Source organism: Pyrus communis, chromosome 5, assembly GCF_963583255.1.
Source record: "Pyrus communis chromosome 5, drPyrComm1.1, whole genome shotgun sequence".
Classification (NCBI taxonomy): domain Eukaryota; kingdom Viridiplantae; phylum Streptophyta; class Magnoliopsida; order Rosales; family Rosaceae; genus Pyrus; species Pyrus communis.
In genome coordinates, this window is record NC_084807.1 from 16,203,642 (window position 1) to 16,223,032 (window position 19,391).

General features: G+C 36.5%; 4 protein-coding genes across 7 annotated transcripts; 3 read left to right on the forward strand and 1 right to left on the reverse strand.

Annotated features, from left to right (window-relative positions):
• Positions 1–2,970: 2,970 nt before the first annotated feature.
• Positions 2,971–5,776, forward strand: LOC137735473 (RING-H2 finger protein ATL7-like). The gene is made up of 3 exons (XM_068474904.1): positions 2,971–3,681; positions 4,867–4,964; positions 5,163–5,776. The coding sequence occupies exons 1-3, from the start codon at positions 3,523–3,525 to the stop codon at positions 5,521–5,523; spliced, it is 618 nt and encodes a 205-aa protein (XP_068331005.1). The 5' UTR covers positions 2,971–3,522; the 3' UTR covers positions 5,524–5,776.
• A 1,308-nt stretch (positions 5,777–7,084) lies between these two features.
• LOC137735334 (protein-ribulosamine 3-kinase, chloroplastic) lies at positions 7,085–10,355 on the forward strand. 2 transcript variants are annotated; one of them, XM_068474753.1, is made up of 9 exons: positions 7,085–7,297; positions 7,908–8,061; positions 8,182–8,272; positions 8,378–8,452; positions 8,534–8,622; positions 8,742–8,860; positions 9,022–9,162; positions 9,584–9,660; positions 10,026–10,355. In XM_068474753.1, the coding sequence occupies exons 1-9, from the start codon at positions 7,195–7,197 to the stop codon at positions 10,170–10,172; spliced, it is 996 nt and encodes a 331-aa protein (XP_068330854.1). In that variant the 5' UTR covers positions 7,085–7,194; the 3' UTR covers positions 10,173–10,355. The 2 variants fall into 2 exon arrangements, with proteins under 2 accessions (XP_068330854.1, XP_068330855.1); XM_068474754.1 differs by lacking the exon at positions 7,085–7,297 and adding an exon at positions 7,665–7,837.
• A 923-nt stretch (positions 10,356–11,278) lies between these two features.
• LOC137735156 (uncharacterized) lies at positions 11,279–13,833 on the forward strand. The gene is made up of 4 exons (XM_068474549.1): positions 11,279–11,438; positions 11,523–12,187; positions 12,860–13,596; positions 13,710–13,833. Exon 2 carries the CDS (start codon positions 11,556–11,558, stop codon positions 12,087–12,089), a length of 534 nt encoding a protein of 177 aa, XP_068330650.1. The 5' UTR covers positions 11,279–11,438; positions 11,523–11,555; the 3' UTR covers positions 12,090–12,187; positions 12,860–13,596; positions 13,710–13,833.
• Positions 13,834–15,635: 1,802 nt separating this feature from the next.
• LOC137735155 (ribosomal RNA small subunit methyltransferase, chloroplastic) lies at positions 15,636–19,172 on the reverse strand. 3 transcript variants are annotated; one of them, XM_068474547.1, is made up of 11 exons: positions 18,826–19,172; positions 18,367–18,516; positions 18,169–18,225; positions 17,852–17,950; positions 17,606–17,701; positions 17,139–17,223; positions 16,791–16,843; positions 16,542–16,625; positions 16,291–16,401; positions 16,089–16,171; positions 15,636–15,839 (listed from the first exon to the last, which is right to left on the reverse strand). In XM_068474547.1, exons 1-10 carry the CDS (start codon positions 19,111–19,113, stop codon positions 16,106–16,108), a joined length of 1,089 nt encoding a protein of 362 aa, XP_068330648.1. In that variant the 5' UTR covers positions 19,114–19,172; the 3' UTR covers positions 15,636–15,839; positions 16,089–16,105. The 3 variants fall into 3 exon arrangements, 2 of the variants coding, with proteins under 2 accessions (XP_068330648.1, XP_068330647.1); XR_011068615.1 differs by having other exon boundaries at positions 15,814–15,893; positions 16,050–16,171; positions 18,826–19,170; XM_068474546.1 differs by lacking the exon at positions 15,636–15,839 and having other exon boundaries at positions 15,925–16,171; positions 18,826–19,170.
• Positions 19,173–19,391: the final 219 nt, after the last annotated feature.

The window sequence follows — 19,391 nt, forward strand, 5'->3', positions numbered from 1 at the left end:
TGGAACGAGTTGGTGGTTTTGTCACGATAGTCTATCATTCTTAGAGCAGAAAAACTTACAAACCACCATTGTGCAATTCATCAACGTCAGCAATCGAACTTAAAACGTGTCGTATGAAATATAGGCATGAAGTTCATAACCAATCATTGGACCATCCCGTGGTGGTTCAAATTTGATAGGTATGACTGGTGGCATTTTTATATAACAACTGATTAAGATCTTATGGCCTGCCACAACGCAAACCATTAAACTTATGCAAATTGGTTTTTAGTGTGGGACTCGAATATTAAATAAGAAAAACTAATGAAAAATAGTTTGAAAATTTTAAGTTTTAACGAAAATGACAAAATAAGGGGTAAATTAAATAGTACTAGGATTGACCTTTTAGTATAAAATTATGATTTTTCGTTAAAATGAACAGTACCGGGAGATTTTCGCTAAACTTCCCTATTAAATATCTAGTCTTTGTTTTTATTTATTTTATTTTTTTGGGACCCCATTGTTGTGTTAGAGTGCAAATAACATTGTAATTAGAATAAATAATAATTTTGTTCTCATCCCTATTTGTTTTTCCCTTCATGCGCCAAAGAGTACATACATATCAATATATACAGAGTAAACTGCCGATTTGCCTCCTGAACTATCGCCCAACTTTCTATTTCTCCCTAAACATTTTAATTGGAAAATTAAGGACTTAAAACTATTTTTTTTTGGCCGATTTTTCCTCTACCGTTAGTTTTTCATAGATTTCATCCAAATTAACGTTAACTCTTATCATGTGCAAACCACGTAACTCTCATTTGTGGACAAAAACATCACTTCACTAGACCTTCAGACACAAAGCTATAGAATCACACATATATGTATAGGTTTATATTTTAGAAATTTAAGGTTTTCAATTATTTTAAATAATGAAACGACCGAACTACCCACACATGTTGTGCACATGCTTCCTTTTAATAGAAATTTGAATGGAATGAATGAAAAATTAACAGCAGAGGGCAAATCGGCCAAAAAAATTAGTTTAAGTCCTTAATTTTTCAATTAAAAAGTTTAGGGAGGAAATCGAAAGTTAGGTGATAGTTCAGAGGGCAAATCAGTAGTTTACTCATATATGTGTGTGTGTGTGTGTGTTTCTATACGTGGATGATGACTAGTACTAATGGGATGCCCAATCATGTGTACCACGATTCCATTCAAAAGATGATTAGACCTTGAAGAAATGCTTTATGTCCAAAGATTCATTCCTACATTTGCTCCTTCCAACTAAACCTAAGATAAAGACAATTGATGGCCTTCCAGAACCAACAAATCAATAAAACTGTAGTGCGTGTATATGTTAAGCTATAAAGAAAAAAATATATGTTAGCAAAGTTGTTAGATATCTGCATCGTCAACTGTTTGACGCACGTGATGACTGTACTTAACATCTCGTAACAAAAACAAAGAAACATAAAATAGGGTGCTCAAATGAGAATCTAGTGCAAAGAACAAGTAGCTTAGGACATGTTTGGTACTCTACTTGAATTCAAAATTTTGAATTGGAAAACAATTTTCAAGTCTTAGATCTTAAAAACTTGTTTGGTAAGACTATTCTCAAAAACTGAACTCAAGACTAACTAAAAAATATAGTCCATTATCAAAAAACATAAAAAAAAAAAAGAATTTTTAGAGTTTTTAAACTTAAATTCATTCATTTCCTTTCTCTCCCTCCTCCCCTCTCACCCCAAATATATATCTCTCTCTTTTCTTCTTTCTCTTTCCTTTTTTTTTTTTTTTTTTTTACCTTCTTCGTCTATAGGGAACTTTAACGAAAAACTCACAGTACTGTTCACTTTAACGAAAAACTACATTCTTACACTAAAAAGTTCATCCTGGTATTATTCACTTTACCATTTATTTTGTCCTTATCGTGAAAAATCAAAGTTTCAAGCCAATTTCATTAGTTTTCCTTTCCTCCAATCCGTTTTCTTCATTCTCTCGATTCTTTGTCGCACCCCTCTTCCTCTCTATCTTGTTCGATCCTCTCCCTTCTTTCTGTTTCCTTCAATCATCTCTTACTTTCTTTTCTCCTTTCTCCTCTTTCTCCATCTCCTGCGACCCTCTCTTTTTAGATCTCCTTGTTTAATTTAAATCGTAAAATTTAAAAATTTTAAATCGCAAACCAATCAAGTTTTTGAGTCTTAAAGAAAATTATTTTCAAGATATGTTTTTAAGAAATGTTTTGAGAAATGATAAAAAATTTCAAATAAGATATCAAACAGGCATTTAATATCCCCTAGTATTCCTTTAACTACTTCTTTCTACTTTTTAGACTCAAACAAGTAGCAAGCAATGCTTCTTCCCAGCCGTTGAACTACAACTATGTCCTTTTTTTTCTCTTTGTCATGGTAATACTTCAACTATGACAATGATTGAATGAAAATATCAAATTCAACAAACTCAAAAGAAATCTTGCCGCCTAATTGAAAAATTAAATTATTAACCTTATAAAAATTATAAACAGAAATGATTTTTGGATACTTATTTGAAAGATGATTTGATAAACACACAATTTTTTTTTTTCAATCTCGCACACTTTTATTTAATTTTGTTTGCGTCTCTGCTTGATTATTTAATTTAATGACAAAAAAAATCAAGAGAATTATGTGACAAGCTAAAAAATATTTGTGAAAATCACTTATTCCGCACATATATGTTTTTTAGTACATCGATATATTTTTACATTAAGAAAAATGAGCGTTCGGCTAAATCACATAATGAGTAATCTAATTTGGTATCAAATTTGTCATCCACGAGATTTAAATCTATGAGCTTTTACTTCCAAGTGAAGAAGAATACTACTAATACAGAGTGTCTCCACACATATATGTTTATTTTTTATATTTTAATTAGATAAATAAAAAGAAACTAGTATTTTGGACCCAAGTCCAAGCCCTATCCAGAAGTAGTATGGTTGAGAAAGCACAACGAGATGCAAGGCAAGAGGCAATACAGATTCTCTTCTTTCTCCTCCGATTGTCCTCTCTACCTTAAACAAACATACGAGAATCTTACCAATCAAAATTTCCAATCTTTCTCGACCGTCGGATCATGTACAACCCCCTGTTAATACTTGTTGGGTCCCATTGAAAGGATCCCATGAATACGATTCCAAAGAGCGAGACAAGAAGCTGCCTGCCGCTTCCTTCTACAACTCTCTTTTTTCGTCTCCTGCACTTTCTATTCAAACCCTCCCTCCCCACTTTGTTTTCGCTTTGAGTCCACCCAAAGCGGTTCAGATTCCAAATGGGTGACCTTTTGTTTTTTGCTTCTGACTGCTCTTCCTGAATCTATCTTTCGAAAACCAGCCATTTCTGGATAAATCCTGATCTGGGTTCTCTGTGATTCTTCATTTTCCATTACTTTTCACCATTCTTTTGATTTTTTAAGTTGTGGTTTTTCATTTATTTAGCATTTTAGTGGGGGGTTTTCAGTTTTTTTAAGTGATTGGGGACTCTGTGAGAAGTTGGGAATTTGCAGATGATGCGTTCGGTTATGAACTTGATTACTACTGTGATAGGTTTTGGTATGAGTGCAACATTTATTGTGTTTGTTTGCACAAGAATCATCTGTGGGAGGCTGCGAGGAAGAGAATCGAGGCCTATGTTCGAGATTGAATCAAGGGTTGATCTTGAGCAGGTATGTAATGGATTCCCTCTGCTATATTTGTTTTGTCAGCTTAGAATGATCTGATTGGGGTAATTTTCCCAGTTTTGAGCATTTTTTTTTTCTGTATGAGTTTCTGTTTTCAGTTGGTTATGTATGATTGATTGATTGTTTGGTAACTGGGATCACTACTTCCCAGTTTAGCATCTCAGTAGCTTACTTGGGTGAGCTTTTATGCGTGTATTTATTTTGACAAAGCGCTATTCTGTTCTAAACTGCTCTAATGTACGAGGAGGGGGATCCGAGCTTTTATGCGTTTAAAGATATGATCATGCTTGATGTGTTCTAGTTTTTCATGTCAACTTTGCTGCAGTTGAGAGTCAACTCTGAGATATGGAAGAAATGATAATAAAAACAATAGATGTTGCAATGTACTAGTTTTCTGTTGTATGCAGAAAATGCAGTTACTGGATAAGGAAGGATACATAAAAGATGACGGGGAAGTTTGGGAATCATTCTTTATTTGTTTTCTTATCAGCATTCATAACTGGGGAGGCTGCTTGCTCAATAACTTTGACATTTGATTGTTCTTTGTTGCACCATATTAAGATGTTCTGAAATTTCATGCTTTTTGTTTCTGATAACTCAAAGACTAGATTTTTCGTTCACGCCCCTTTGTACTTGTGTTCCCTGCTATGGAGATTGATGTCATTCCACTAAAACTTGAGAGTTTTTCACTTTCTCAATAGTTACTTAAGTTTTGAGCAATGGGAGAGAAGTGAGGATAAAGAATGGTGGACGGAGGTGTTGATATATCCCACATCGGCCGTAGAAAGAAAGAAAGAAGAGTTTAAATATCCTAGCCTCACTCCATCTAATACCGAGACCTTTTGTGATAAAACCCCACGGATTGTGCAGGTGGCAATTACCAAGTTGGGGACAATATCAGTATTGTTAGATGTGGGGCCTTCAGCCTCTCTCTGATAATTCTACAGCAGGGTGGTGGGAGGAGGAGGGAGGAATGAAAGAGATCATACAGAACATAAACTAGAAAAAGAAACCGACTTTACTTTTCCTTAATGCCCCTTTGCATTTGTGTCAACTGATATTGAGATTGATGTCACTCAATTATAACTTGAGAGATTTTAATATTGTCAATAGTAACTTAAGTTTTGAGCAACGGGTTCTAACTTCTAAGTTTGCATTGTTTTCTGGCAGCCAGAGCATCAGGTTAGTGGCCTTGAACAAGTTGTGGTTTCTGCAATCCCTACGATGAAGTACGATCAAGAGGCTTTCAGTTCCTTAGAAGATGCGCAGTAAGCTTCACAGTTTCATTTCTCCTAGTGCCTAACAACTCTCATTTGCTTTCCATCTTAAATATTTACTATTAATTGAAATATATCATAAAGTTAGAGCATGTTAGTTTTCCGCGCTTTTTTGTGAGATTTTCTTGAGCTTTGGTACTCACGCGTTTTGGACACTGGTGAGTAAGTCTAATCCATATTCTTTTGCAGGTGCTCAATCTGTTTGGGGGAGTACCAGGAGAAAGAAGTACTGCGAATCATGCCCAAATGTGGCCACAGTTTTCATCTCTCTTGCATTGATACATGGCTGAGGAAACAGTCTACTTGCCCAGTTTGCCGTTTACCATTAAAAGAATCCCTTGGAACAAAACATGTGAGGTCAGCAACGTTCAGCATGGCTCGATCTTTTGACGAGTCTGAGATTTCAACTGAACATTCTCAGCAGTGGCTATTACCTGGCGCCACTGAGCGTTTGGCAGGCAACGTTAGCAACCAAGGGCATTTAGATTCTGCTCCAGGAAACCCCTCCGAACTGACCCCATCTAGAGAACCAGAAACAAGGCAATGGTAAAATCAAAGAGATTGGTCCAAGGAACCAGACATGCATTTGCTTCCAGCAAGCCTGCAATAGGTGACTTATCTTTATTTTTCCTTCCCCTTCAGCGGGAATTTGTTTCACATGGTTGGCCGGGTAGGTTTGATCGGAGAATTCTCATACCTTGCATAGAATGCTACCATCCGTTGTCGATGGTACAAACGGAAATTGTGCGACAGAACTCTAAATTTTTAGTAGAAAGTTTGAAAATGAAGCTTACAAATATAATTTGATTGTTGTAAGTTATATTCACTATCACTGCATCTTTTCAACTTCGATGAGTTGTATTTGCTTCAGCATACCAAGTTCCTGAATTTGGCAATTCTTCTGATAACTCCTCTGGCCATTTGACCGTGTATTAAGTAAATGCATATACCATAGCTAAGTCCATCAGTTGGAGGTTTGTTTCTGCTAAAGGGAGAATTGTTTCTCGGGTTTTGTTGCAGGATCTTTATTATTTAAAGATCATCTTTGGAAAATTCATTCGGCTTGAAAACTGTATCCATATGAATCAAAAATGTTAAGACAACGATATTACTTGTCACCATAATCATCAATTTGCTCAACGCATATAGACAGTGAAAAGATCTTCAAAGTAAATGAATTTCTAGGGATAATCTTTGGATGACAGATAATAAATGGTGGGGTTAACACATTTGTATGATAGATTAATACTACATCATCATATAAGGAGGAACAACTCTTTACATATAAAATATCAAATGTTGGTTTAAATAATCAGTTCTCGCCAAAGTGAAACCTAAATCTAGTCTTCAACATGAACTAATTAAACTAAATTTAATAAAGATAATGTATCTGAATTCAATTTTCATGAACGACACAAACTGAATACTAAAAATATTAAAGAGCTACAATGCGCCCTCAGGATCACCTTTAGAGCATTACAAAGTCAAATTGAGAGAGATGAGTAAATTGTAGCAATTATCCCTCAACTAAAAATTCATTACCATTGGTCCCTCAACTCATTAAAACATGTAGATATGGTCATTTTTGTTAACTTCGTCAAAATTCTGTCAAAATGAGTTCTGTTGGAAGGATCATTGCTACAATTGGGTTTTGGGTTAAAGTTGAGGGATCATTGCTTTAATTGAGTTAAAGTTGAGTGAACATTTCTCCAACTGAATTAAGGTTGAGGGACCATTGATACAATTTTTCTGATTTGATTTTCCATATTTACCCCTTGATTTAGCTTCACGTACATTACACCTGACTCATTTTGACAGAAGTTCTAACGGAGTTGACTAAAAAGACCATAACTACATGTTTTGATGAGTTGAGTGACCAATGATAATAAATTTTTAGTTGAAGGACTATTGCTCTTACTAAGTTAAAGTTGAAATATCATTATTACAATTTACTCGAGATATCATTTGACGAAAGAAATACTAATGTGGAGACTAGATCCCCGGCTGTACCAAGAATCCCTTCAAATTGGCATGGCATCAAAGAATACACGTGGAGCACATAGGCCTGAAAGCCTTACAAAATTCCATGAAACCCACGGTCACCAAATAGACCACAAAACTCAGGAAACCGATAGAAGGTAGAGAGTCGAGACCACATGGACAAAAATTCCCACCGAACCAACCATTAAATCACATCAAAATTTTACACAGAAGGTCGATAATGGTGGCACATGTGGGACTCATATCGCTCTTTTCTCCTTGCTTTCCTTCTCCGACTCGTCTTCCTCTTCTCCCCTCCTCCAAGCACAGACCTTTTACTACCAGTAAGTATGGCATACGCTGTCAACAAAATCCCAGGTTTTATTTTAGCTTAATTTTATATTTGCATGGCCGATTCGAGCTCTAATGGGGTAATTATTTGAGAATTGTAGAATTACCCATTACTTATTGAACTTATTTGATGCATTTGCGAGCGAAATGAGTGTTATTTCTTTGGTTAAAGAAAATTATATTAATTACCCATCTTTTTGTTTTAAGGTTTATCGGATATTTTGGCTAAAAGATTTGGTTTTTGCACTTTATTTTCTGTGAAAGCGTTGAATTGTAGTTTTTTTTCTTCCGGTTTCTTTCTTCTGGAAAGCCACTTTGAAAGAGTTTTGATTTGTATTTTCTTGGTTTTTCATTTGTGTTGTGATGAGGTCTTGCTGTTGAATACATAATTTGAACAAGAAACCGAAGGAAACTAGGTTGTTTCGAGTCAATGGCGGGCGTGTTATCGATTTTATAAGTAGTTGGTTGAGTTTGAGGCTATAGTTGATTGAAACCTTGATGAAGCTGATTCTCACTGAAATGGGCATATGCCAGTATGTACTGATCCTCTATTGAGTTGTGTTGATTAAACCGTTGAATTCACCAGTCATATTTATTTGGCAGTGGCGGCACTGAGTGATGATCCGGTTCGTGAATGGATTCTCTCAGACGGAAATGCAACACAGATAACAAGAATTAGTCCTGTAGGGGGCGGCTGCATCAATCGTGCTAATCGTTACGACACTGATGCTGGTTCTTTCTTTGTGAAAACAAACAGGTTTGGCTACATTCTACTTTTGATGTTTCTAATTTTGAAATTTTCAACTGCATATGCTCTTTTAAAATCCTTATCTCCATTTCAAAGTCATAAATATGTTTAGTTAAATCATTGAATCAGGAGCATTGGGCCATCGATGTTTGAGGGAGAGGCTCTTGGTTTAGGTGCCATGTATGAAACTGGGTCAATTCGTGTCCCTAAGCCATTCAAGGTGCGGAAGTTTTAAAGTTGTTAATTTATCTTGTATTAGTAAAAGTGAACATGACCTCCATGGCAATGCTTGAAAACTTAGATAACCTGCTCTTATGTATTGCAGTTCGGGCCACTACCTACTGGTGGGTCTTACATCATTATGGAATTTATCGAATTTGGTTCATCTAGAGGTAACCAGGTGAGGATTGGTGAATTTTTCATGTACTTGATATAGGTGGCAACGACTTGTTATGAATTCTAATGGTATATTTGTATTCAGTCTATTCTAGGCAGGAAGCTTGCTGAAATGCATAAAGCTGGAAAATCTGAAAAAGGTTTTGGTTTTGAAGTTGACAACACTGTGGGCAGGTCGGCAGGCTTTCTAATCATGTGCAGTCACACGTGCTGATATCCGCACACAAAATTCTTGAGTTCGAGGATAAACACTTTTAATAAATGAGGTATATGAAACCAATTTTTCCTTGCAGCACTCCACAGATAAACACTTGGTCATCAGATTGGATTCAGTTCTATGGGGAGCATAGACTGGGTTATCAGTTGCAGCTGGCATTAGACCAGTACGGTGATAGTACTATATATGAAAAAGGTATATATTGTCTTCCTATGGTTGATTCTGTATCATGGCTGCTTCTACTTACCTTTGAGGATGATTTATTTGGATCGATTGGCCAAGAATAAATCATGAGTTTGCACCATTTATTGTATTATTATTGAATGTGTTAGTTACTTGTTGATCGTATATAACAGGACAAAGATTGATTAAGAGTATGGGATCGCTCTTTGATAACATAGCTATAGAACCATGTTTGTTACATGGGGACTTATGGAGCGGAAATATCAGCGCTGATAAGAATGGCGAGCCTGTTATACTTGATCCAGCATGTTACTGTAAGTTAAATTAGTTTGGTCATCAGATTTCGTCACGATGGAGCATCTTAAAATTGAACTGTGTTGCTTCTAACTGTTACTGTTGGAGGCTAGCCTATGCTTGTCGTTTGAAATGAAATACTATCATGGAGCATAAGATATTTGCATATATCATCTGGGAGAGAGGGTGAGTTGAAAGTCTGAAATCAATCCAAATCCCACCACGTGCTTTGATATGCAAAATTATACAGCATGGTTTGTATATCTTATGATAGAAGTTGGCTCTGATGATTATCAACAGACAGAAACACACAGACACTTGTTTTGGTTTTGAGATTGAAAAAATGATGGTTGCAATATATTTTGCATTGCTCAAATCGCGGAAAATGATGTAGTATTTATTTTTTTAAATTCTAAGTACTGTCAGCTGCTTTTCGTATAGATGGACATAACGAGGCAGAATTTGGAATGTCGTGGTGTGCTGGCTTTGGAGGATCTTTCTATGGTTCCTATTTCGAGGTAGATCCTTTTTTCACCCTTCTCTTCTTGTGGATAAAACAGGAAACCAATTCGAACCATTGAGGTATCATGCATATGGTTAATCTCTGTTCTGTTTCTGGTTTACGTACTCCTGTGCTGCGCCTATATTCATACAAACAAGTTTGAGTGTCATCGGTAGGACATAACTTTCAAAGGAGAAGATCATAACTAGAACTTTAAGTAGGATTTGGCATTGATGATTGCACTTGGTCTAACCTTTCAATTGAATACGAAAGTCCAACCAAGCAAACTGAAGTTGTGTCCCAGTGTCTTGGTCTAAGCATTCATATGCCAGTTTAATTTTTTTTTCATTTCTTAATTAATGAGTTCCCATGTGTGTCCAGGTGATGCCAAAACAACCAGGATTTGATAAGAGGAAGGAGCTATATCTGTTGTATCATTACTTGAATCATTATAACCTCTTTGGGTCGGGTTATCGTTCGTCTTCAATGTCTATAATAGACGATTATCTTCGGATGTTGAAAGCTTAGACATTGTGTATAACTTTTTACTTTTAGTGTTTCTGTGGAAACAAGTCAAGTGCATCTGTATATGTCGCTGCTCGGTCTTGGTCGTTTCCTTGGTCATTATAGTGCAAGGGGCTTGTAGCTTATGCGGTTAAAAGTATTTATCTCACGAGAAAAAAGTAAAGAAAACAGTGAATTCCAATTTTACATTGATGGGATTCCGGGCTATGATTTGCGGGTGCATATTGGTTTGGTTGGGCTGTACTCAACATCTCCCTATTTGGTTGGCTTTGCATACGCCACGGTTCCCTATATCGTTGCAATTAAAAAGAGGAAATTGCATCAATTATCTCTTAACTTTAATTAAATTGGAGTAATCGCCTATCAATTAAAAATTCACGATCATTGGTCCTTTAACTTCTCAAGATCTGCAGTTATGGTCATTTTCTGTAACTCCGTTAAAACTTCCGTCAAAATAGGTTATGTGTCACACACGAGGCTTAATCGAGAGACAAATACAAAAAACCAAATGAGAAAAATTATAACAAGATCCTTCAACTTTAACTCAACTGGAGAAATGATTTCTTAACTTTAACCCAATTGGAGCAATGGTCTCTCAACTTTAATTCAATTGTAGCAATGATCATTCTAACATAACTTATTTTGACAGAATTCTGATGGAGTTAACGAAAATGATCATAAATGCACGTTTTGATGAGTTAATGGACTAATGGTAATGGATATTTAGTTGATGGATCATTGCTCCAATTTTCTCTTAAAAAAATTAAAATGTTTTAAAGCCATAAAAGTTCATAAAATTAAATAAAAATAAAAAGTAAATCTCAAGCAATGTTAAAATTCTGGTATATGCAGAAATATCGATATTTAAATTTGTAGCAATATCGACAGATATATTGAATATCGACATTAGTTGTTTTCGATGGAAAAGATGAAAATTTAAAATGAAACTTTAGGGTTTGTCAAACCTTGATTTAGACGAAATGTAAGAATTTCTGGATATTTAGTAAATGTGTTAAGAATATTGACGATATTTGTCAATTTTAGTTTAAATTTTAAAAGTATCCGTCTCTAGTTTTAAGTATGGACCGTACTAAAAAAAAATTAAACACTGATCTCGAAGGTTTTTACATAAACGCCCGGCTTCCAAACTGGAAGGACTGAGAGGTGACGACACGCAGTCTAAGCAAACAGAAGAAGTAACCAGTTATGTTGGACCCGAACTCAAAACGCAGTCTCTGATCCTTAGAATCTCCGAGTGTCGTCATCCCGGTAAGCAAACAACTTCTTGGAGAAGCAGAAGCAGCTTTCATCACCTTCCATTTAAACAACAGATTGATTGATTGATTTCTACAGATACTGATCACTGCAAAGATTGAGACTTCTCCAATGGAATCCATGGCAGAAGCAGACCCAGAACCACCGCCGCCACCATTCCCACCACCACCGCCACCACTGTCCGACCTTATCCTCTCCCTAGAACAAGCAACCCTTATGGCCAAACAGCTCCCTTGCACCGCCGACCCCGCTCACCTCCTCCACATCCATTCCTCCCTCCACCAAGCCCACCTGCAGCTCTCCAATTTTCTCTCAACACACAAATTGCCCCAGCCCCAGCGGCAGAACTCCCTCTCCTCCGCCACCGGCAACGAGCCCATGCAAGTCGGCGATGGCGATGGCGACGATGATTGTGATGGCTTTGGAGAGGGGGATTCCAGGCCCACAATTGACATGGTTGAGGAGCAGATGAGGGATTGCTTCATCAAGAACAAGCGGCTCAAGAGGCGGCTTTCGCCTTCTGCGGCGGCCCTTGCGGAAGAGAGGCGGATGAACGATGATGGATTTGTGGGGAGTATGAAGGGTTTTGACCCTCATGGCTCAAAGGAGAGGGCTTTGGAGCTTGTGTACCAGTTTCATGGCTGAGTTGGGTGGAAACAGAGCGAAAACAGGGGAAACAACAGAGGAGTTCTGTTGCGTTTTGCACTGCAATGAATCCGACGATTCACAAGGACATGAATACAGTGAGTTTTTTGTGGTTACTATTTGTTCTAATTTATGGTTTTGTTTATGTGATGGAATAGAAATGTATGATTGTGGATTCGATGGTTATGTATTTTCGTCGATTAATAGGAAAGTATCGGTAGTAATATGTTGAATGAGAAAATTGTTCTACTTGTCAGTATCTCTGCAAAATAATTAATTGGAAGCAACCTTCTTACTGCGACTTATAACAAACACAACGACACGAGTGATAATATATTTTCTTAATTTCATAGTATTACAGCATTATGCAGTGCACAAATCTTATTCACTGTCTAACCTTTGAACATAGTTTATGGGTCATTTATGCTGCTTCTAACAAGTCTGCCGATGTTTAGTTCTTTTCCTAGGAACACTTTGATGGAATTTTTCCAGCTTGTATATATTTTTGCATTTGCGTTTGCGTGAAAAATGCTGCAATCCTGCAGCTCATGTGCTAGAACAGTCTATGCTCTCTATATTGTGATACTGTAAATGCAAATTGTGAAACTCCACAAGATCATCCCTGGATTGATCTTCTGGTCTTGACTGCTGAAAAATCGTAACGTTGAGTTGGCAGAAAATGATTGACCAACATTTCCCAACGCATTTTCAATCATCATGGGAGTGCATTGTACTGAACCGCAACATGTTACATTTCCCATTAAATGCAGAACGATATCGTCTACACATGTGAAAGAATCCAAATCATAACTCATGTGTTGTTGGAGAATGACTACTCTAATCCTCGTTACAGTGTGCTGGATACCAATAAGGTTGAGACTGCAGTAATTATGCCCCTTGCTTCATGGCAGGAACAAGTTTATCTAGACTTTTTGCCGTGAAATTTTTGATATGTTCTGAAAAGCATGATCTTGAGTGTGGAATCGAAACAACCATCGATCTGCAGCACAAGAAAAAATACATCAATCTCCAGTACTCGTGGTAAATCAGTAATAGATTACAGTTTTGATGGAATTGTTCTGTTGTGTTCTCAATTTCAAACAAACTAATGATAGACTTTCTTCCCTTGTAACTGAAGAATTGCATTCCTCTCTTTTTCTGTTACTTAAAAGTTAAAAGAAAGAAAAACCATACGCAATGCGGCAATGGTATTTCTTATTCTGTCCCCCTCTCTTTATAAAGGTTTCAGCTTCCTTTCCTACCCTTAGGGGGCATCAGTACAACCGATAAGCGTGTATCCCCTTTCCTAGCAATTGATATATCATTCTGGAACAAGGTAATTATCCCAGCCTTACTGTATCTGTAACCTTCTTCCTTTGACTAATATGTATATACACAGTACTCTTATTACAGTTGCATTTTTCACTGAAAAAGGAAGTTTAGTACCCACAGCATATGTAGCCAGACCGGACGTAAAGGGTCAAGGTCTCTCAGTGCCTAGCACCAGGTAACTTGAACTATAACGGATTTATGTATTCTTTCGCCTTTCAAAAAATTTCATCAGGTAGAATAATTGTTTGGTTGAAAGACTAATTATATTTCTCATTTTTTTTGATGTAGTTTCACCTTGCAGTCAAGGTATGAAATTCAAGCCCTTCGAATTAGAAGTTAACACGTGGAACAGCTCCGCCCCAGTTCATGGACTACAGGTTCAAGGGTTTTCTGGCTCTACTGATTGAGGAGGGTGAGTAAAACTTGGCTTCTTAGTGTTATATCGTTCTTCTTGTTTGCATCGGCAAAACTAATCAGATTCTCTATGACTATGAATTTTCATGTGTTGCTACCTTACTATTGTTTAGTCTTGCATGATCATTACAGTAAGTTGTCATTTTAAATTATGAAAATTGGGTGTTCGTTGTTGCATAACTAGTAATTCATCGTAACAGAAACTTCAAAAACACGAAAACATAATCTTGAATTCTGTGTCTGAACTTCAATTGGAACGATCCTCTGACTTGCCAATTGAGTCTTACAACAAAACATAGAAACATATACATTTTAGAGCACGTATGCTAACCATTTCATTTTTTAGTTCAAAAAGAGAGAAGATATTGGAGAAATGACAGAGAGGAAAACATGTGATCCCTTGGCCCATCCAAGCATTTCCATATGTTAACTTCAATGAAAAGATACAATTAGCGCAGCCAAAATTCAAAACGAAAAGTCATTTAACCTTTCTATTTAACTTGTAAAAAACTCATCTTAATTTATTACCATGGCCTCCAAACCATATGAAAGAAGTTGGAGAATTATAAGTTTATAACTAACAGGAGAAAAATTGAAGGTTCATTTTTTGTAGTGGAATGAAAAGTTTTAATCAAAAGAGAGTAATGGAGTCACAAAACACAAAAAAAAAAAAAATTGAAATAAATTACGTTGAGATAATTATACGCCGAACTTCTTAATAAGTTCCTACATTGAACTTGAACAAAAATTAATAAGCATGGCTCAAAACTGTAGCTATGATAATTTTCTTTCAAGATAAATTCTTCCTCTATTCCATGTATGTGTGATTTTACTATAAAGCAACACTCGATCGGAAAATTGTGAACTAAGGAAGGCTAGTTGATATAAGATTTCGGTTTCATAACAATACTACTGTAAAACACATTTTTTGTCAATTAGAGAAACATAATTAAGCTAGCTGGGAGCAAAAGCACATAAGTTGAATAATACAGAGTATCCAACCAAAAGCATACAAAAATAACCTACAAAGTAAAAAAAAAATTCAGGATAGGCCCGAACCTTTCTTGGTCCTGAAGTGGGTCCACTGTTTTCGTACCCAAGACACATGCATATACGACGAATGACCTTAGCCAAAAATCATAATAAGTTAGCATCTAAAACTTATTTCGACTTAAAAGTTACTTTGAAAGGCAAACAAAGCGGGTTTTTCTTTCTCAAATTTCCATATACATCACATTTTTAATGTACTTTGAAGTAATGAATTAAGCCATGGAATGGTTTTTAGGGGGAGACTTGGTGCTAATGTTACATACTAATTGACTATAATTGTGCATGTTCTATTAATACTAATGATTGTGGAAGCCGATGATCTTCTCTTCATTTCTCTTCACATCATTCCCCAATTCTCTTTTCACTTGCTTCTAATTTTAGTGAAGACTTTATAGTTACAAGTATTATCCCCACATTGTTCATGATAGTTCGTCAAATTCCCCTCAAGATTAAAGAAAATTTTGGGTTCCAATTATGGCTTATTGGGTCATGATATTCCTGCATACTTGCAATCTAATATTTTTGAAAATAACATAGCAGATCCTGACTTCTGGACCTGGTTAGCCACGGCACATGTGCCGCGGATAAAGTTTCTGAGCAAAAATGAGGGAAGGAAGAAGATTATCATCATAGACATAATTGTGAACCATGTAGGTAACAAGAAGATGGTGGATAAGAAATCAATTGAAACCCAACTCATGTTCGATACGCTGATGATGGCCACTAGTGCTGGCAAAGAGCATAGCGAATCAGAATTGGCTGTTGGGTTCACTCGCTATAACATCACTCAATACGCTTGCGTTGAAGTCTCTTATCCATGTTGCATGTAACATAAAATAAAAGTTATAAAGCCAACGAGATGAATGTTTATTTTCCGTCATTTCTTTGGGTTTGTATACAACATTCAAGGATAATGTAGGTAAAATTCTCCAGGGGGTGTATACAACATTCAACCTAATCTTGAATGCTTTCCATAAACTTCATTTGATATGATCCTCTTGCTGTATCCTACAACAAAAACAAAGACATAACAAATAACATCTTAAATTTATTAATACTTTATTCACGTCATCGTATACAATTTGGTAATCTTAAAAGAATACACAAATTTACGACTCCGCCGGATCATATTACACCTTAAACAATGCATTAATCATTATGAACCTCGCAATACGGTTCATGGGCAAAAAATGATGCTTTGGCTTGCATAAATGGGAAAACTATACTTTCGTGATCAAATTGTGCAACTTCACAAAATCATCCGTGGATAGCTCTTCTGGTCTTGACTGGAAATGAAAATATAAGAAAAAGAACGAAGTTAGTAGAATACATTCTGAGGCAGGAGCTTAGAGAGCCTCTTCCCGCATACTTTATACGCAGGAAAAGGAAAATAGCAAATCAATACCGTGGCTGGACGACCAACTGTTCCCAAAGCATTTTCAATCTCCATGGGAGTGCATATGTGCTGGAGTGATCTCCGCAACATCTTTCGTTTCCCATTAAAAGCAGAATTGACCTGTACCAGCAAATGCAAACAAGGCATCCTCTAATGAGGGCAATCAAATCATTTACACTTGAGGACGAATGCACTTAATGCAATGAAAATCTGTAACGATAGTCTAAAAGAATGATACCAACTACAGAAATTGAACAAACCATTGAGAAGAAGCTTTTAGTAGAAGAAACTGGGGGGTAGTCTACAGGTTGCTTCAGTTTAAATTTAACAACGGCAGCATCAACCTGCAACATAAGCAAAATCAGTCAATCTGCATTTGTGGTTAGTTACTATTCGGTTTAAGTCTTATAAAAAAAATCGGTCTGTTATGTTCCCAATTCATCAAGCAAATTACAATTGACATCGTTAGAAGGCATAATTTTTTCCTCTATGGGATTATAAATTCTTACATTAGGCTGAGGAAAAAATTTTGTCCTTGGGACCTTCATTATGAATTCAGGATCTGAAAAGGGAAATGACAAACAGAAACCAGGTCAGAAAAAAAAAAATGTGAATAATTTGAAAGTAACTTGGCGTGGCGCCAGAACTCTTCAGTAACAAACATTGATGTCTTCTCCTTGTTATCTTGTATATCTCCTACGAATACTAATACTCGATTACCAACAGTGGTTAAAGGAGGAATAACATGACATTTATCAGACTGTAAGTCTAACTCATCTCAGTCTTTCAGTAAAATTTAATTTAATTAAATGATCAATAGCCTACTATGTACAACTTAAATACAAAGATAGAGATACCTGAATAGAAATTGACGAAGATACTGATGGGCCGGTACTCGGATGTCCGCAAAGATGGTTCCACCAAGCGCAAAGCTGCCTCCTCCTGAAATAACATTACCATTATAGTGATGGAAGGAACCAAATTATGATCCATATCAGATCCATAGATTCAGAAGTCTATGGATCCAGTTTGATTTGTTCCACTCCTAAAAGGGTGGCCCCAAGCCAACAAAGCTCCCCACTTTGCGAGGGTCGGGGGGAAGGAAAGTCTACCATACGCAGCCTTACCCTTGCTTTGCAAAGAGGCTGTTTCCACAACTCAAACCCGGAGTCACCCTAAAAGATCCAAATTTATTACTATCCCTCATTTCCCTATCCTATAAAGCTTTTAGCTTCATGCTATGCTCGGATGAGATATATAATCCAGATAACAATTAAGTGAAAACCAAAACCTTTACAATCATAGATTAATAAGGAACTCCAACCTGGAGTAAGAGAACAACTTCAGAAAAGATGTCCCCCATTGGAAGAAGTTGTTTGACAACATCTGTACTTATATTAAAGGGTATATTAGCGACTACCTGCAATGAAGAGAATGAGCTATTTTAGATTCTTGTAAACTTGTAAACATGTAAAAACACTAACTGTTTTCATTTGAGCATGCATCGTTGAGAAATTAGCAGGTCATTAGGAAGTCAAATTCATTCTAAGCAATCAAGCAGGGTTCTCACTTTTGCAAGTCTTGAATTTGGACCAGATGGCTCTATACTTCCCAATAAGGACGACATATGTGAGTGAATGTGGCATTTGACAAAGTCCTCATTCAAAACCTACAGGTTTCAGTTGAAGAACTTGAGTTGCTATTCACAATGGCATCAGCGGTAAACATAAGGAGTAGCATAAACATTTAAATTCCATTATGTCCAGAATTCATAGGATCTTGCTCCAGATCAGGAGTACTTTTAGAAATGTACTACTACCAAGGTCCTCTAGAATGCTCGACGAAATATAACATTCTGAGGACATTTGTGAACAAAATGTGGTTTACCTTCAACCGGTCAGTCTGCACGAATCTTTCACTCACAAGAGTAGCCATGTGTGAATCCTAAAGCACATAAAACATTATTCCAAATCAGTACACAACACCAAAACAATTTAAAATTGCGGCAAATACCACTCTTTTCACAGAATTTCAAATTCAAAGACCCATTGCATACGAAATAAGAAACACACACACAAACATAACCTTTTCGATTGCGAGCACAACTGCACCAGCACTAATAAGAGTATTAGTCAAAGAACCTGTTCCCGGCCCAATTTCTAACACCACATCACCTTCCCCAACATCGGCCGCAGCAGTGAGCTCATCGTTGATCTCAGAGTCCAACAAATAATGCTGCAAATACACCAAAATTTAACAAACTAAATAAATTCAGAACCAAATATATTATAACAAATCAGATGCTGCTTACCCTTTCTAGCTTACTACACACAATAAATTTTGGCATACATATACGAAAACATAAATCGAACAAAACCCACATCTTAAAATCCTATCAATTCCATACATTTTCTCAGCAGCCAAACATAAAATTTGAAAAGAAAGAAAGAAAATTTTGATTTTCTGGGAAGGGGAAGAGAGAGAGAGAGAGAGAGAGAGAGAGAGAGAGAGAGAGAGAGAGAGAGAGAGAAGAAAATGAGAAACCTGGCCGAGGGATCTTCTGGGAAATCGGCCTTTGGAGTTGAGAGCTGTGAGAGTGGCATGGTAGTCATCTGGGTTTCTTCTGCTTCCTCTTCCACTTCCACTTCCACTTCTTTTGGTTGTTTTACCAGTGCAAACTCTTATATAACAAGGTGAATATGCAGGTGTTCGTCCGCCGAGCGTGCTATTGTGCACTGGCAGTGGAGTTTTCGGTTTCAGAGTTTCGACTGGGGACGATATTGACGGGAGAGATTGCCGAAGAAGAAGAGGTGCCGAGTTCATGGGTGCCATTGTGCGCCGGCAGTGAATATCTTCGGTATTTTGGTATTTTTATTTTTCTCATTTTTTGAAATAAAATTTTATTAAGCCCAAAAGAGTAAACCAATTTTAAAAAAGGATGTGCAATCCACACATCTTTTTTTACTTTTCATATATTCCTTTCAAAAATGAAGTCCAAACTAAAACAAACAACGGAGGTGATTTTCAGACATCATTTTTAGTTTTTTAACACTGATGTATTTTTGATCGTCGATTTGAATAAATTAAATGAAAACAACGGTCAAAATTAA

Coding starts and splice junctions, on each gene's coding strand:
- LOC137735473 (XM_068474904.1), top strand. CDS start 3,523: ATGATGCGTTCGGTTATGAACTTGATTACTACTGTGATAGGTTTTGGT. Junction 3,682..4,866: donor CAAGGGTTGATCTTGAGCAG/GTATGTAATGGA, acceptor GTTTTCTGGCAG/CCAGAGCATCAGGTTAGTGG. Junction 4,965..5,162: donor AGTTCCTTAGAAGATGCGCA/GTAAGCTTCACA, acceptor ATTCTTTTGCAG/GTGCTCAATCTGTTTGGGGG.
- LOC137735334 (XM_068474753.1), top strand. CDS start 7,195: ATGGTGGCACATGTGGGACTCATATCGCTCTTTTCTCCTTGCTTTCCT. Junction 7,298..7,907: donor GCACAGACCTTTTACTACCA/GTAAGTATGGCA, acceptor TTTATTTGGCAG/TGGCGGCACTGAGTGATGAT. Junction 8,273..8,377: donor GTGTCCCTAAGCCATTCAAG/GTGCGGAAGTTT, acceptor TATGTATTGCAG/TTCGGGCCACTACCTACTGG.
- LOC137735156 (XM_068474549.1), top strand. CDS start 11,556: ATGGAATCCATGGCAGAAGCAGACCCAGAACCACCGCCGCCACCATTC.
- LOC137735155 (XM_068474547.1), bottom strand. CDS start 19,113: ATGGCACCCATGAACTCGGCACCTCTTCTTCTTCGGCAATCTCTCCCG. Junction 16,844..17,138: donor CTTCGTCAATTTCTATTCAG/GTATCTCTATCT, acceptor TTCCCTTTTCAG/ATCCTGAATTCATAATGAAG. Junction 16,402..16,541: donor CTAAAAGCTTCTTCTCAATG/GTTTGTTCAATT, acceptor TTGCTGGTACAG/GTCAATTCTGCTTTTAATGG.